The sequence below is a fragment of the Oxyura jamaicensis genome (assembly GCF_011077185.1).
Source record: "Oxyura jamaicensis isolate SHBP4307 breed ruddy duck chromosome 19 unlocalized genomic scaffold, BPBGC_Ojam_1.0 oxy19_random_OJ106431, whole genome shotgun sequence".
Lineage (NCBI taxonomy): Eukaryota > Metazoa > Chordata > Aves > Anseriformes > Anatidae > Oxyura > Oxyura jamaicensis.
The window spans coordinates 10,097-27,760 of record NW_023304545.1 but is presented as its reverse complement, the minus strand read 5'-3'; the positions used below and the strand labels follow the sequence as shown (position 1 = coordinate 27,760).

Here is a 17,664-nt window from a genome sequence, read left to right as displayed (position 1 = left end):
AAGTAGTGTTCGCTCCCCCAGACCTCCTGATGCCTCAGACCCCCCCCTGTTTCCCAGCGGATTTAATAGAGCAGAGCTTTTTCATCCCTCCCAAGCCTGTGGTAAGGCTGGAAGGGGGGGATATGGGAGGTGGTCTTGTCCCGTTGCCCTCACCTGCTGCTCGCCCTACAGAGGTGGGGATGAGCTGGGGGCATGCTGTGGTGGAATAGTTTCCCCCCTGGACCAAAGCCATGGGCAGGCTGGCTTTCTTCCCCCTTGATCCTGTAGGGCCAGTTCCACTGTGGGGCTTCTGCCCCCCACCCCAAAAGGCTATGCGGAGAGCCAAGGCCACATGCTGGGACAAGAACAAACAGGTAGGGGCACCTAGGCATGCAGGTGCCCAAGCGGTCAGCAAGACTTGAAGAAGTCATGCCCTGAAGCATGGAAGAAAGCTGCCTGTGACTGATTTAATCCCATGGTGGTTCCTTGCAGGAGGTTGGGTGGTGACATGGCAATGATGGATGGGGATATGGCAGGAGGGTTGGTACCACCTACGAGGAGTCCCAGAGCTGCAAAGCCCCAGGTCGCGCTTTTGATCCCTTCAGTTTTTTTGTGAAGTTCCAGAGTAGGAGCTGACCTAGCCCCTGGGTTAGATTTAATGGGATTGCACTAGGCACAAGGCCACCCAGCATGGATCTGGTTCTGTGATGTTCCCACTGTCCCATGGCTCTCAGGCAGCTGGGGTGAAGTGTACAAGTGGTGGGGCAGCCTGGGTGGGCATGGCACCTCTGGGCAGGTGCACAGGGAAGGAGGGACAGATCCTGCCTCGAGAAGGAGGAACCAAACATCAGATGAAGCCCCCAGACTGGGGCTGTCCAACCTCTTCTTGGACCCGTTGTGCCTCTTCCCTCCCCTGTGGCATGTGCACACATCATTCAGCCCCTGCTGACAGCCCTGCACTCCAGGCATCAGCTCTGGGCTGCAGGGAGGTGCCTGGAGGTGGCATCGAACCCAGGGAGACCTGGAGAGCAGAGGCTGCCCTGCCAAGCCTGGTGTTGGGTCGTAGGCACCTGGCCCTACCAGGACACGTCATCTTCTCTGCAAGCAAAGGCACACGTAAAACAATGCTGCAAATAGATGGTGCTGTTTCCCCAAATACAGCCAGCACCGAGGGCTTCTGGCAGGGACCTGTAGTCCCTTCTGGTGACCCAGAATCTGGTGACACCACATCCCAGCCCACAGGGGGACATCGGCACTGTCATTTCCACGTGGTGCCTGCACTTGGTGCTGACATCACTTGTTGACTTCATTGTTGTGCAGAAGGGAATGGCTGTTTTTGCTGAGCCTCCTGGGGGATGGGCAGGTCACACCAAGTGTTCTTGTTGGGTTTTGTGAGACTGCAGATACAGAGAATGTATTGCAAAAAGCACCGCCTAATTTGTCTTTAAAAGGAAGCTCCAGAAGTAGCACAATTTGCCAGAGGAGGCATCTAATGGAGCTTTTCAGAATCAATAACCACATAGGCACGCTCTTCTGCATAATTACACCCATCCTGTTCTCACATGCCCACCACAGCCAGCGTGTGTGGTTTGGGGTCTGGACCAGAAAATAGTCATCAATCAAGGGGCTGAGCAAGCAGCAGGACTGGATGCTGCTGGACCACTGAAACCATGTCCAGGATCTACACACCCAGGGTCTGAAGAGCCTTAGCTGGGCCGTACTGGTGGGTTCTATTCAAATAGGGAATTAGGAAGTCAAATACTTGCACAACAACCCCGCCTTGAGCAGAAAATGTCTCTGCTTTTTCTGTAGGGCCCTGTCTCCAGAGCCTAGCAGGCTGATGTTGGGATTGGTACACACACACCCCACAACACTGGGGTGACACAGCTGCAGTGGTGGCATTGTTGATGAGAAATCACGCAAAATCCACCCACCCATGGGCTTTTGTGCAAAGCATCTGGCCCTTCTCTCTTTCAAGGCCGTGTAAGTGGCTGCCCAGCAGTTTTAACTACAATGGGGCTGCAGGAACCAACAGGAACTCCAGTGTTTGCTTTTACAAGGTCTAGCACAGCACAAGTATGGAGCACTAATTCTGTCCTAGTTGGCTTAGAAGCAGCACCTCCAGGACACGTCTGTTAGACAGCACGCACCCTACCACTCGGTAAACGCGAGTGGTTTGAAGCCATTTGGTAAAAATAACTCAATCAGATACTTCAGAATTATGCACATAGCTGCTGGGGATGCTTTCCTCTCAAGAAGCTCCTGAATGCTGCAGGTCCTCCTGAAGGAGCTCCCCCCACCGCCCCCCGCCCTAGCTCCCCGAGAAATAGGTGTACACCTATTAAACAGGTGCTGCAGGAGGAAGCAGAGGCTTCCACCTCTCCCCTTGCCAGGAACACCGGGACAGGAGGCGATGAGCCCACAGACATCTGCCAAAGCCTCAGGCAGCTGAGAAATGCCCCTCTCGGTGGTTACACCACTGAACCCAAGACCCAACACGAGGTGCTGAACAGTCGGGAACCTCCCAGTTCCAGGTGATCTGGTAGCCTGGAAGCTGAGGAGGAGAGGAGCAAACTGTAAGTGTTACATAAAAGTGAAGGGTGGCTTTTCAGAGTATGGTGATGGTGCTTTGTCCCTTGCACTCGGTCCTGATGCACAGAGGAGCAGGAAAGCTTTGGAGAAGACCTCCCACAGTCTGACACATTTCCTCTCCCTCCTCTTCAGCCTCCAAAAGGTATTTGGTGAGGGGCAGAGCCAGATCACTCAGCTAGGCCAGGGCCTTTCTTCAGTTGGGTTCAGAGCTGAAGAAAACGTTTCAAGCTCTCGCTCTGGTTTTTCTATTCTGGATGTGAGAAAGAGAGAAACCACAAAACACGCTGAACGCTTCTTCATTTTCTGGAGAACCGGGGCTGTGTCCTGCCTGAGGAGTGTGAGGCGGTTCTGGGGCGTGCCGGCTGCCTCCTGGGAGAAGAGCGATGGCACACCAGGGCTTCGTGGCTTCAGGGCTGCTGAAACCACCAGGTCTGGAGAGGAACTTGCAGAGGCAACCAGATTCATCACGAGCATTTGTTGGCTGTGTTCAGACGCAGCATCCCAAACCTTTATCACAGCCAAAAAACGAGGGGAAGGCATGCTGTGCTGAGAGCCAGCAGCTCATAGGCGTGAAGACAGACCTCAGTGCCACCATGGATGGAGCTGGACATGGGCTGGGCACAGTTTGGAAAGGTGGATCCCAGCACCCCAATTTTAAACCCCTTCTGCCAAAGCAAAGGTGCAAGAGGGAGTGGAAAGGAACCAGAGCAGCAGCTTGGTTCCTGGGTGCCCCAGGGCACTGTCCCCACCCCACAGAGGCTGTGGGGCAGGAGAACCATGTGGGGGTGCTCCCGGGGGGGCAATGTGCCTGGCTGGCTGCTGGGAGGGAAGGGCTGGTGCTGGCAGGGGGTCCAGCAGGCATGGAGATAACACAGCCCTGGATGGAGTGGAGAGATTTCTTCTGCTGCCCCGAGAAACGTTTCCTCCCACCACAATTATTGCCAAAGGGCTGGAGAGCTCCAGCACGATTGTCTGCAGGCAGTGCCAGTACTTGTGAGGGACCTAAAATAGGACATCAGAGAATGCACATCAGAGAATTCGCAGCACTAAAATATCTCTGCCCTGGAAACACTTGTGGGAAGGCTGGGTTTTGGGTGGGATTGTTTTTCTTTTAAGGATGTGATCAAAATCAGATGGAATGAAGCAGAACCAAGGGTAGGCACAGGCTGGAACTGTTATCAGAGCCTGAGCACTGGGGTTTTCCTGCTGAGGACGCAAGCAAAGAGCCGGGGCGAGGGGCACTGGGCCAAGTCCGCTGGTTTGGGGCCACGAGAGGCTGCGCTGGCTGCCCTGGGCAGGGCCACCAAGGCAAGTCTGCTGAGGAGCTGCAGGAGCTGCAGGAGGCAAATTCCTGCATCCAAAGGAACTCGAGCACTTCTCCCTTTCCCTTTGATATTATAATGTCTGACATTTATGAAGATGACTTTTTAACTTTTTTTTTGACTTTTTTGCCCCCTGAATAGCGACATGATGGCTTTCCCCTGCATCAGGTATTGGTGGGGGCCGTGGTGCACGCTGCAACTCCTGCTCCATGGCACGGAGGCTCTGACCCATGGCCCCTCTTGCTCCTGGCTGGTGCTGCCTGGGGCAGCCCAAGGTGGCCCCAACGAGGGGAGAGATCAGACTTGGCAGCACCAAGCATGTGTCCAAGACACTTTCACCACCCAGGAGGGATTGCTCCGTTGTGCACCCCTCCCACAGCACCAAAGCCTTGTGCCCTACAGAGCAGGTTTGCATCACCTGGGGCTTTGCTCCCAAAGACCCCTGTGGGGATACAGCAGGGGCAGCGTGGGTTCTGGCTCCGTTTGGGGCAGTATTGTGGGGAATGTGCCACACTCTGTGACTCAGGTGGTCTGAAAACTGCAAGCAAGGAGGAGAGCAGCTGCCAGAACCTCAGCCCTGACCCCCATCAGCGTGGTCTCACCTTGGACAGGAGTGGCTGGCGCACGCCCCAGCCCTGGCCAGGCTGAGGATGACGAGAAGCAGCCAAAGAATCTGCACCAGCTGAGGAACAGCAACAAGCATCCAAAGGCAGAGCCTCTGCCTGGGCTTTTCCCCCAGCCAGACCACAGAGCTGAGTCCCAGTTGTGAGGGATTTGGGGAAAAGCCCACCCAAGCTCTCACCCATCTCCCCTGCTGGTAGCTGTGGTCCTTGGGGTGCAGATGCAGGGGCAGGGGGGTCTGGATGGCAGCGGAGCATGGCTGGGGACAGGGCTGGGAGCAGACCAGAGCAGGGACACCCAGCAAGGGTCCTCCAGGCACCGGGCAGAGGGGGCTGGAGAGAAACCTGCTCCCTACCAGCTCATCCGACCAGCTCCTGCTGAAGCCAAACTGGGATAACTGGTCACACGTGCTCAGAGGGGTGACCCAGCCGCCATGTGCCATGTGGGGATCGGAGCAGAGCAGACCGTGTGGGGCACATGCCCCCAGCTCAGGCCCCAGGGGCTCCCAGCAGTGCCCAGTGCCAGCAGCACCCACAGCACGGTGTGAGAGGGGGACGAGCCAGCACTGGGTGCTAGTCCTTTTGTCCCGGGGGCTTGGGCAGCTGGGGCTCTCCCACTCCCCGTCTGGGTGCCCTGTGTCTGTTTCAGCAGCATGGAGGGTGGCAGAAATCTCCCCAAAATCCATTCTGACACCTTTCCAGGGAAAAAGAAGCCAGGAGTGAGAGGCCATCCTCGTCATCCTTGTGCCTTGCCTGCCCGCACGCAGCCTGTGGAAGTGAGATGTGGTTGCAGACAAGCCAGGTCAGCCGTATTTATTGAGAACGTTTGTGGAGGGGTTAAAAATATTTCCACTAGCTCTATAAGAATTTATAAACCTATACTCTTCGTATACTTCAATAAATGCATATATGACCATCATGCAAAGGTAGGTACTTCTGTAAGAAAATAGCAAGATAAAAAAAGGAAAGCGCTAACACAGCCTGCAGGTCCTTGCTCACGGGGCGGTGACAGAGGGAGCCCTCAGGCTGCAGCCGATGCGGAGACACAGGTGGCACCCACCAGGCATTGTCCCCAGCACCCTGTGCCACCCAGCCTGGGACACCTCCAACCACACCATGGGGGCTCAAATCCACCCTGAGAGGGTGGCAGGGAGGGGACACGGCCCCGTGCCCCAGTTCTGCCCCCACCCCGCAGCCTGGCCGCCCCCTTTAGCCTTTCCCCACTGCCTGCGGGGAAGCAGGGAGCTGGGGGGGCTCCCCTGGGGCCAGGCAGCAGCGCTCTGCCTGCAAGCAGCACAGGCAGGGACGTCCTGGGGGGGCACGGAGACACAAGAGACAAGCGAGTGGCACCAGGGGCTGAAACAGCAGCAAGGGACGATGCTCTTGCCAAGGGTGGGGACAGCAATTATTGCTCTATAGGGCCAACATCGGGGGGCTGGGGTCTCTGCTCATGGGGACGTGGGGTTCGAGGGATTTTCTACAGGGACAGCGATGCCCCAAGGCTCCTTGTGCACTGACTGGGGGTGCTCCCACGCGACGATGCTCACTGGGGAGAGGGAACATGCCCAGGACATGGGGCTGGGCACCATCAAGTTTCAGGCCCTTCTCTGCTGGCACAGAGGTGGCCACGGGCCCAGGTGGTGGCTATCCCTCCAGCCCCTCAGTGACTCATGGGCCCCAGGAGCTGCTGTTCCCCTGCAATCACATTTTCCCTTCCATTCCCAAAGTGGGAGGCAGCAGCGGGGCAGCCCCTGTCTTGTAGGGCTGGGACTGTCCTCTCCTTTCATCTCCTTTTACACTGAGCAGGCAGCCCCAGGTGACACAGGGACAAGAGCCACAAGGTGGGGAGCTGGGTGGTGGTGGCCTGCTGGGAGATACCCAGGGCTGGGGGTGACAGAGGGGGAACCGAAGCACTGGGGACAAAGCTGCACCCAGCCCAGGGGGTGCAGGGGTGGCCGGGACAGGGTTTGGGGGACCCCCACGCTGGGCACCCCGTCCCCTCGCGGTGCCCAGGTCCATAAGGCGATACCGCAGCAGCTTAAGGTGAGAGGTGTTGTTGGTACCGAGTCTCGCAGCTTGGCTGGGATGGAGCGTGATGTAAACATCTCTGATCCGTGTGGTGCACGGCCGGAGGAGGAGGAGGAAGGGGCTAGTGGGAGTCCTTCATCTGCTTCTGGATCTTCTGCAGCATCTCCTGCATGCGCCGCAGCTGGGAGAGAGCAAAGGGGTGACAACCAGGGAGGTGGCACCTCCATGGGTTTCCCCCAGCCACGTCACCTCCCCTGCACACAGATTTGGGTCAAGCATCCTAAGCAGGTCCGGATCACCAAGAGATGTGTTTTGGGGAGAAAACCTCTGATTCCCCTCAAATGCTTCCCCACCCCTCCTGCAGGGTGTACCCTGCTGGGACTGGGGGCAGAGCACGGGGACAGCGGGATGCTCGGGGGGCCCTGTGCTCACCTCCTCGTCCTTCTCCCGGATGAGCTTCTCCGTCTCTGAATCGGGCACTGGGGGGATGACAGGGATGGGGAAATCTGTCCCGCTCTCCCGCGTCAGTTTGCTGTGGGGCAGAGAGAGGAGATGAGGCTGTTCCCACCCCCACCTCCAAAACCGAGCTCTCCTCCCCCAACTCACAAAACATCTCCCAGAACCATACAAAAGCTGGGGCCAGCCAGGGGGGACAGTGCTGGCCCCCTGGTCTCCCACAGTCACCGAAGACAGCAGGGCTGTGCCACACCCCCTGCTCCTGGCAGCGCTGCACTGCTTTTCCAGAGCATTGTCTGGGAAAGGCACTCATAGTACAGCGCATCCTGCCTGGGGCCACCCCATCACAGCAGGCTGGATCGATGGCTTCTCCCATGGCAAGGACACGGGGAGGGACCAGCTCTGGTGGCCGGGTCCCTGCGTGAGCCACATGCTGCCCCAGCAGGTGACCACATGGCTGCGACATCGCTGCCGCTCGCAGCAGTCACACGTGTCACCCCGTGCCCGCAGCGTGGGGACGTGCGGGAGCGGTGCCGGATGAGACAGCGCTGGTGCATGGGGAGGCTGCCCCTGGCGCTGGGGTAGTGCGGGCATGCAAAGTCAGGGGCTGGTTTCTGGTTGAGTTTTAGTCTGTTTGGGAGATCCCTGCTCATCAGCACGGCTCCTGGAAGTGGCAGGGGGAATTTGGAGCTGCAGGGACAGTGGAGCTCCAGCTCCAGCCCCAGCAGCAAGAAGAGGTTGGAGCTGGCACCAGGCATGGGCCAAGTGGCTTCATCAGCCCGGGGCACTCATCTCAGGGACCCAGCTGCCTCCCACATCCCGAGCTAGCATCACTCCAGTTTGGGGTTGCCTCCTTTTGGCTGGGAAAGCTGGGTGCCACCAGATGGGGACACAGTAGGGCCGTGGCAAACACACGAGTGCCTGCAGACCGCTTGGGCACTGCTGGAGGTGGGTGCTTGGGTGACAGTGCCAGACAGGCTCCCTGCAACCCCACCATGCCTGGGTGAGGTGGGTGGCCCCAGTGACACAGATCTGCAGGGGAACTGCATCCTCCCAGTACCGTGGGCACTGCCATCACCATGCCCCCTCCTCAGGAATCTTGACAGTGGGCAAACTAGATGCTGATCTGGGCAACAGGCAGGAGGTCTGGGGCTGGCTGTCCCCAGGAGCTCCCCCGGTACTTTCCTGCCGAGCCCTTGCAGGCACAGAAGGACCAAGACAGCGTTGGGTACCAGCAAACACTTTATAGAGGGGCCGGGGGACGCAGGCAGCGCTGGCAGCCGGGGACGAGCATGTCCCTGGCTCAGTCTGCAGAGCAGTCGGCGCAGCACAGCCGCAGCGTGGAGGGCTGCCTCCTTCTCCCGCAGCGCGCATGGAGAGACAAGCTTAGGGCACCCATCACCACCGCCAGCCGTCCCCTACTGCCACCCGTGACTGCCCCGCGAGCCAAGGACAAGCCACCTGCCAAGCCCCCACACTGCACCGGCAAGGGCTCTGCAGCCAGTCCCATGGGGCACCTGCTTTTTGGGGTCACCCCTGGAATTCTGGGGATTCTGAAGGGGATGCGAGTACCACGAGTCTGGTGGGCATTGAGGGCAGAGCCTTGGCGCCAGCTGCTTGCTCTGCTCTGGCCCCAGAGCCTGTGGGGACAAAGGGTCCCCACCAACCCCTCCAGCCAGCAAGGAAAGGGCCACCCCAATGTCACCCCAAGGAGAAAAGAGGCTGCCCCATCCCTCCGCACAGCCCAGCCCCGCTCCCAGCCCCGTACTTGCGGTTCCTCTCCTTCACCACCATGCGGGTCATGCTCTGGATGCACTGCGTGCGGTAGTTCTCGTAGTGGGTCTCCCGCGTCACGTCCTTCAGGTCCTGCATGTGTGTCCTCACCAGCATGGTGCGCAGCTTCACGAAGTCGCAGTGGGATGGGTTCTCCACTGCAGGGGAGCTGGGGGTCAGGGGGCCCCACCAGCCCCCCCCCCCCCAAACCCCCAATGTCGGGACCACAGCACGGAGAAGGGGTGTGCGATGTCCCCGTCCCTGCAGGGACAGGTCCCCCCATGGTGTTACCTTCCACGATGCCCCAGGGGTAGAGGCGCCCACGGACGCGCCGACCCTTGGCCTCCACGACTGTGTTGCTGCCGATGACAGCGAAGGGGATGCTCTCCTGCAAGAGGATGGTGAGGGTTACAGTAGGGCTCGGACCAGCTGCCATGGCCATGTCCACATCCCCCCACCCACATCTCCTCGGCCGTATCCAGCACGGCTCTGCCAAGATGAGCCCCGGAGCCCTGGCTGTGGGGTGGCAGAGCTCGCAGCAGGGTTCCTCCATCCCACCGAGGAGCTGGCAGCAGCTCAGGGAGATGTCCAGCCCTGTGCAATACACCCCAAACCCACCGTGCTGGGCTGCCGGAGGGCTTGCCTGGCACCAGGGATGATGTGCTCCCCCCCCGGCCCTGGGGCTGCAGGGGCCCAACCCACCTTCAGCGCCTGGTCCTGCAGCTTGAACTCCTCATCCTCGTCTGAGTCACACTCAGGGAACTGGTAGATGCGGATCCCGTAGTGGTCGATCTCCTCGCGGATCTGCGCACACAGCCCGGGTGAGGACCGGGCTCTGCCCCTCAGAAAGGGGGGAGGAAGAGCCATGGGCAGAGCCACCCACCCCGTGTCCCCCAGGGGCCAGCCATGCACCCAGCAAACCTGTCCCCCGCAGGAGGGGGGCAGGATGTCACGGACACCCCCAGCCCCCCAGAGAGATGGGACCCTGGGGATCATCAGTACTGGGGGTCACGGGAGATGCTCCACGGCAAAGCCCAGGCAGGGGATGGGAAGGACCGACAGGCAAGAGGGAGGTGAGGGGACAGCCCCAGGCAGGATCAGCTCCCCCTCACCTTGTTCTTCATGCGCTCCACCTCGGAGGGCGTCAGGGTGTCGGCCTTGGCCAGCACAGGCACGATGTTCACCCGCTGGTGCAGGGCTCGCATGAACTCCACGTCCAGGGGCCGGAGGCTGCGGGGGAGCCCTGTGAGCCCCAAGCCCCTTCTCTGACCCCCTGGCGTTGCTGACGGCCTCGGGCGGGCAGGGAAGGGGGGGCTGCCCCTACCCGTGGCCAAAGGGCGAGATGAAGTAGATGCAGCAGTGCACGCGGTTGTCCTGGATGTTTTTCCGGTTCAGGCCACTCTCGTCACGGAAATACTGCTCGAACTGCTGGTCGATGTAGTCAGCCACCGGCTTCCAGCTGGGGGAACAGGAGGGCTGGCGGTTTGGGTGACCACTGGAGCCCCCATGGGCTTTCCCCAGTCCCAACCCCAACATCTCTGGGCCCAACACCACTTCCCAGGGCTCAGCACTGTGTCCTGAGGGCAGGGGCTGCACAAACCACAGCACCGTGGGGCGTCCCTGCCTCGGAGCCACTCGCACCCACAGCAGCACTCCCTGTCCCCAGGGCCACCCCAGTGGCCCTCTCCCCGCACCACTCGGTGTTGTTGACGGCGTCCCCAAAGCCCGGCGTGTCCACGATGGTCAGGCGCAGCTTGACACCCTTCTCCTCGATGTCCACCACGTGCTTGGTGATCTCCACCGTCTGCGTGATGCGCTCTGCAAGGGCAGGAGAAACGGGGACGGTGCGGGCACCTGGTGTGCACAGCCTCAGTGGCACCATGCTCACCCTTCCCCAGTGGCCATGCCATCACCTCCTGTGACAGCACCTGTCCAGCACCAAGCAGGGCACCCACCCCGCTTAGCCCCAGCCTGAAGCCGCTGCTCTCCCTGTGCTAGAGCAGAGCCTGGGGTCACATCCAGCCCCTGGAGGCACAGGACGCCTCCCAGTGTCCCCAAGCTCCTGGTCACCTTGTCCACCAAAGCCAAGCACTTCACTGCCCACAGCTGCTTTTGGCTTTTGAACTCAGAAGCCAACAGGAGCCCTCCTTCTGTGAACACAGCCAGGGCAGTGTGAGGATGAAGAAGGTGGGCTGCCGGAGCATCATCTCAGGAGCATTTTCAGCTCCCTGCACCCGTGTGACCCCACAGCCCCATGACTGTGGGTTTTAATAACCCTTTACCCCCGCCCCCCCTGCATGCCCCAGGGATGCTCTCATCGCTCCGCCTGCATGTGGCCACGTGTGTTCATTTAGGCTGAAAATTGTTCCTGGCAACCGAAACAAACCCAATAACCCCCCCAGACCGCGGGGATCTGGACCCTTCGGGCTATTTTTAATTAGCGTGGCCACAGCAGCTGAAGCGGAGCCATCCACGTGGCACCGCGCCCCAGACCCCGACTGTCCCCAGCCCAACAAGCCGGGCTTTGTTCCCCCTCTGCTTTGCAGCCCAGGACAAAGCCCGGCGGGGGGGCACCGTGCTGGGGACCCCCACTGCCTTGGCAAAGCATCGCGCCTGCTTCTGCCTTTGGGGAAGCCCAGAAGGGACAAACACGGGTGTGAGGGACCGGAGGAGCCCAGCTGGGTGCGGAGTGGAGCTGCCAGCCCCTTGGGGGGCACAGATGGTGACATCCCTCCAGACCCATCCATGTCCCCTCCCCGCAGCAATTGGGGCGTTCGAGGCTGCTGCACGGTGCCCGGTGCTGTCCTTACCTTCAGCATTCAGGAGCTTGCGGTCCCTGTACATGTCCGTCAGGAAGAGGCTGTTGACAAGGGTGGATTTCCCCAGCCCAGACTCCCCTGGGGCGATGGGGAGCAGTGAGGGGACGCCCCCGTCACCATCCCCATGCTGGCCACCGCGCCAGCCCCTACCTGCCACCATGAGCGTGAAGTCAAAGCCCTTCTTCACCGACTTGCGATGGACCTGGTTGGGGAGCGTGGCAAACCCCACGTACTCCTTGTCGTCCTGTGGGGAGAGGGGACATGGGACAGGGGACATGGGACAGGGGACGTGGGACAGGGGATGCTGCTCTCCCCACTGGGGCTGTGTCCCCCCAGGCAGCCCAAGTGGTCCCCTTGGGTTCTCGGGGCAGGCACATCCTCTGTGGTGACTCCTTTGTCCCCCCCTCCCAGCCCGCCCCCACCCCAGGGACCCATCGCACCTCGGAGGAGTCGTAGGGGTCCAGCTGCCCCCAGGGGCTGCGTGGCCGGGAGGGGCTGGGCGGCGGGGGGGGCATGATGAGCTGCTGGGCATCCAGGGGCCGAGGGCGAGAGAAGGGCCGGGTGTCCCTGTCATCGGTGGGCTCCTCGGCGGGGACCCTGCCACAGAGGGGGTGGCCGGGCTCCCGCCTGCCCTCGGGGGGCTCCACTTTGCGGGGGCTGTCAGTGGGGGGGCAGTCCCGGAGGAAATGCGTGAGCTCAGCCTCCTCTGAGTCCTCCTTCAGGAAGCGCTTGATCTGGGGGGGAAAAAGGAGTGAGGAAGGAGGGGATGCCCGCGGTGGCACCGATCAGCATCGGGACCCCCAAACCTCCACTGTCAGCCTCATGCACCCCTAAGGTGGGGGGGGGGGAACCTTGGGGGAAAAAAAGAGGGGGACAACAGTGCCAGACCCAGGAAAGGCGTGGGGGCAGCATGGGGACAGCAGGGTCCATGCACCCCGCGGTGCGGACGCTTACAGCTTGTTGCATGGGGAGGTCAGACGGCTCCTGGCGCTCCGGGGGGCAGGGATGGGGACTGTCCCCCCTGGCCCTGGGGGGGGGGCTGGGCACCCCCACACTCCTTGGGGTCTTCTGGGGTGGGCAGAGCCCCCACGTGCGCCATGGCCTGCAGGGAGCATGGGGAAGGGGGGTGGGGAGAAGAGAGATGAGAGGCAGCAGCCATGGAGCTGGGGGGCAAGCAGGGGTCTGCTCGTGGGCTCCCCATGGAAACTGCCTTGGGAATCCCACCCCACAGGGGGACCCCCAGACTGGGGACAGGGGTGAGCCCCCACCCCGCACAGTGGCACCGAGGCGAGAGCCCCCCACGGGGACACGCATGTCCCCCTGCACCCCGTGTCCCTGCGGAGGGCGGCTGTGCTGCAGGCCAGGCGAGAGGTGTCGGGTGAGCGGGCTGGAAACGAGGTCACGCTGCTGCTCTGCCTGGCACCCCCACGGCCACCAGGATGGGGGATGGCAGTGCCAGGCTGGTGGCATCGTATGTCTCCCCCTCATCCCCCTCCCCGCCCCCCTCCCCAGTGGGTCAATAGCGCTCAGCAGGTCCCTGACCCCGCAGTATCCTCCCCTTGTCGGTGCGCTCAGCACACCCTGCCCATCTGGGGACAGGTGACAAATACGCACTGCCACCACACATTCCCAGCCCCACTGCCCCAGCTCTGTCCCATGGGGCTGCAGCCCTCTGGGGCCCCAGTCCCCTCACCCCAGCACAGGGAAGCTCCACAAAGCTGGATCACATCCTCCCTGCAGTGGGTACATCCCTGGGGCCACGCATCAGCTGTGGCACTTTCTCCATCCCCCCTCTAGCTGGGTGTGGGGCTCCCCCCCATGTCCCCCACCCGTGTCTGCCCCCTCTCCCCCGATGCTCCCCCCATACCTCCTGCAGAGGCTGCAGCTCAGGGCCGGTGGCCATGGCCGAGCCGGTGTCACCGCGGCTGGGAGATGCTGCGAGTGGCACCGGCTGCGCAGAGGCTCAGAGAGGGACAGGAGCACATTAGCATAACTCCACCCTGTGCAGGCACCGAGGCACCCAGGCACAGCCCTCCTGAGTGCGGTGGGGCAGTGGCAGCGTGGGGGGCACAAGAGGGGAGCCCCCAGGCACAGGGAGCAGAGTGAGCCCAGCTCCTGGCCAGCTACGGAGCCGGAGAGCAGCTCTTGGAGGTGTCAGGGACCAGTGAAGCATCACTGGCCAGGGGGTGGTCAGGCAGGCAGGGCGTAACGGGGCTGCCTGAGCCCCCCAGTCCTCGGGCTGAGCACGCAGCTTGGAGGACATTCATCCCAAGAGAAACAACTCCATCCCCAGAGAAACATGGGTCAGCTGCCCATGTTCATCCTCAAGGGTTAACCAAAGCATTAACAGCCCGTGGAGGAGCCGGAGGCAGCAGCCCAAGCTGTCAGTGCTGGGGGTCTCCCCCATCAGCCCGACAGTGATTCGCCTTGATGCATGTCGAGATGCATTGAAGCAGCTCAGGTGCGGAGCCGGGCAGGCTTCACTCGCCTGAGTTACCCAGGGAAATGCTAAAAAGCCCCAGAGTGCTGCCCTGTGCCGCAGAGGGCAGCTGGGAGACAAAACGCGAGGGGCCAACAAAGGCTGATGGTCCTGTGCCGGGCCCCAGCACCCACAACCCATAACACCAGCACGGGCTCTCAGGCTGAGCCCTGGCAGCGCACACAGCACCAGTGCCGCTGCTCCCTGACTGTCCCACGCCGGCGCCCACCTGCAAGCTGGGATTTATGTGTGCCGTGCCCTGTAAGCGGATTACACACCCCGCTGCACATGCGAGCTGCTGCCGGCTGCCCTGTCCCCGCCTGTCACCCTGCATCACACCATCCCACATGGTGACAGCTCGAGGGTGCCACGGGGTGAGGTTGGTGGGGCACTGGGGCAGCACAGCCTGAGCTGGGAGAGCCACCGCTGGCATCTCCACACCTGGCTGCTCCCCACAGCCTCCCCAGGCTGCTCCAGGGAAGCTTCGCACCCAGGGTGTGGGTGAGGGCTGCCAGGCACCTGCAGCATCCCCAGCCCCACGTCCCCAGGGACAGCATTGCACCCTGTCCCCACGGGGGTGGGAGGAAGAGTCCCGGCCAGGTTCTGTCCCCGCAGCCGTGCCCCACCTGAAGGTGACACCCCGATGTGCCACCCATGGCACTGCACACACCACAGCTGGGCATCTAAGGCAGACGGGGCCACAGACGCCCCCATCCCCAACACCCCCTCCACTCCCCAGCACCTGCGTCCCCCCGTGTTCCCCATGCACCGCACTGCAGCGAGAGGCTTCCCGTCCCCATAACCACCCCCCACCAAAGCCCGGTTTTCCCAGGAGCAGCCCGGGGGGCTCGGCTGTCCCAGGGCCCCTTCCCTGGGGCAGCCAGCACCTGGGCTGCTCGTGCTGCGACCTGCCTGCTGCCGCCCTCTTGTAATTGGAGTTTCTCGCTCCCAGCTCCCAGCTCCAGCCCCATCAGTGCCTTCCCTGTTGGAAAACCAAGTCCCCGAGCTGTGTTGCTCAGCTTGGGCAGCCTGGGGAGGCTGTGGGGGAGCAGAAAACACATGTAGCTGGGACCTCCAGGGCTGGATGTGTGTGGGGGAACCATGGGTGAGGAGCGGGGTGCTGGGCACCCTACAGACAGGGTGCAGGGTCAGGCGTGGTACCAGGCCTGGGCAGGGTGGCCATGCAGAGAGGCACACAAGAAAAGAGCTTCCCAACGCACCCCTCGGTGTGGGAGCTGCAGCCCCTTCCCTTCGGGGCACCTTTTGGGAGCAGGCTGAGTTACCTGCGGGGGGGGACCCAGGCTGGGAGCACGCATGGCAGCACCTCGGGTGCTGCAGCCGGGAAGTGACAGCGGGGCCTGCCCGGACTGGAATCGGGGCAGCGTTTCGACGCGTGCCGTTAACCACAGGAACAGCCACCACGACCCCGAGCAAACGAGAAGATTCGGGGCGCTGCGAGCCTGAAGTGGCTCCGACGCGGCCGGGAGCTGGGGCTCAGCAGCCTGCCCGGGGAGGGGGGGGGGGGTGACAGGGGACTTTTGAGGACGGCGCTTCGCAGAAGCAGTGTCGGCACTCTCTGCCAGCCGCCCTCCCGGCTGCTTTCGCTGCGTCCCGCTCCGAGGAATGCGCCGCTCCCGTTCCCACGGCGGCCGCTCGGGAAGGACGGGCGGCTCGGTCCCACCGGGGGTCCCTCCGCGGGCACCGTGGCCCCGGGGTGCTCCCCGCCCCCCCCCCCCCCCCCCCCCCCACCCCGCCCCCCCCCCGCCCCCCCGGCCACCCCGCGGGGGGGATGCCCGGTGCCGGGGCGCAGGACGGGCCGCGGCGGGGGCCGGGGCCAGGCGGGCTCTTGGTGGCTCCGCACCTCGCCGGGACCCCGCTCCGAGCGGCCCCGAGGGAGGGCCCGGCCCGGCCGGCAGTGCCGCCGGCACCGCAACCGCGAGCGGCTGCCGGGAAGCGGCCGAAGGCCCCGGTAAGGGGTGGGGGGGCGGACAGACACAGCCGCTGCCCCCCCCTCCCGTCCCTTACGGCGGTGCCGAGGATGGGGGCCGCAGGTGCCGCTTTCCGGGGATGGGGTAGGAGAGGGGCGCCCCGATGCCACGGAGCGGGGGGCGATGTGCAGTTCCCCCCCGTGCCCCCGGTGCCGGGCAGGTACGGCCGCGTTGTGCCCCCCCCCCCCCCCGGCCTTACCATGGCTGCCGGGCGCCGTCCGGGAGCGGCGGCTGCCGAGCGGCACGGCCGGGCCCCGCCGCCGGGATGAGCAGAAATAGCAGCGGCGGGGGCGGGGCGGGGCGGGGCGGCACCGGGCACCGCCACCGGCACCGGCATCAATGCATCGGCATCGGCACCAACATCAGTGCCGGCGTTCGGCACCGGGACCGGCACCAGCGTCAGAATCGGGCACCGGAAAACGGGCACTAGCAGCACCAGCAGCAGCACTGGGCACCGGCACCGGCACAGACATCGACACTGGCACCAGCACCAGCATCAGCGTCAGCACTGCTATCGGCATTGGCACCAGCACTGACACCAGTATCAGCACTGGCTTCAGCACCAGGCACTGGCACTGGCACCAATGCTGGCACCAACACCAGGCACTGGCATCAGTAGCAGCACTGGGAACTGGGATCTGTGCACCAACACTGGTACGAGGCATTGGACACCAGTACCAGCACCAGCATCCACACCAGGCACCAGGAACTGCGCCAGTGCCAGCACCATGCACAGCACACCGACACCATGGGCTGGGCACTGGCATCAGCACCATGTACTGGGCACAGGGCAGCAGCACCAGGCACTGGCACCAGTACCAGGCATTGCCCAGCCGGTACCAAGCACTGGGCAGGAGGCACCGAGCACTGGGGAACACTCACTGGTCACTGCACACCAGCTACTGGGTACATGCAGACTGGTACCAACACTAGTACCAGTCTGTGTACTGGGAGCTGCACAACTGTTGCTGGGAGCTGGCACCACACATCACACACTGGGTACCAGGCACTGGATCCCACAGCTCTGTCTGCAAAATCACAGCCTGCTCTGTGCTGTCCCTGTCCCGGTCCCTGTCCCTGTCCCTGTCCCAAACCAGTGCTGGGGTTGGAGGCGGCTGCTTTTGGGGATACTCCCGGCCATGGGACCCTGCAGTGAGTGCTGGTGGCACGTAGCTGTGTCCCTCCTGTCCCCATGGAGGGCAGGGGAGGACACTGGCATAAGACAGAGGCCGGGGCGTCATGGGGTGCTTGTGTTCCCGGCCATGAAAGCGGCAGCGGGGGGCTTGGCCAGCAGCAGCTGGAGGCAAAGCCAGAGCCAGCCCAGGCAGAAGCTGGGACCATCTCGCTCCCGCAGCTCTGCCCCCAGCACTGTCACTGCTCAGGGCCTCATCCCCTCCACGCCGCGGGGCCATGGCCAGATGGCTCCATGCACCGTGCTCTCTTTATTCCTGTAAACAGCCCATGGAGGCACAACCGGCACGTGGGAGCCCGAGCAGCGCCCGGGCCCCGTCCATCTGGGGCAGCGGGCAGTGGGCAGGAGTGGGGCAGGGGCAGGCAGGGGCAGGTAGGGGAGGATGGATGCTTAAATCTCTAATCCCCGCAGCAGTG

General features: G+C 62.8%; 1 protein-coding gene across 2 annotated transcripts; it reads right to left on the bottom strand.

Annotated features, from left to right (window-relative positions):
- Window positions 1-5,300: 5,300 nt before the first annotated feature.
- Window positions 5,301-16,513, bottom strand: LOC118158130 (septin-5-like). Of its 2 annotated transcripts, XM_035312731.1 has the most exons (12): window positions 16,256-16,513; window positions 12,030-12,323; window positions 11,740-11,833; window positions 11,581-11,667; window positions 10,465-10,588; window positions 10,095-10,229; window positions 9,883-10,000; window positions 9,473-9,574; window positions 9,062-9,158; window positions 8,766-8,928; window positions 6,974-7,073; window positions 5,301-6,722 (listed from the first exon to the last, which is right to left on the bottom strand). In XM_035312731.1, the coding sequence occupies exons 1-12, from the start codon at window positions 16,391-16,393 to the stop codon at window positions 6,663-6,665; spliced, it is 1,512 nt and encodes a 503-aa protein (XP_035168622.1). In that variant the 5' UTR covers window positions 16,394-16,513; the 3' UTR covers window positions 5,301-6,662. The 2 variants fall into 2 exon arrangements, with proteins under 2 accessions (XP_035168622.1, XP_035168623.1); XM_035312732.1 differs by lacking the exons at window positions 5,301-6,722; window positions 6,974-7,073 and adding an exon at window positions 8,227-8,352.
- Between the last annotated feature and the right edge of the window lie 1,151 nt (window positions 16,514-17,664).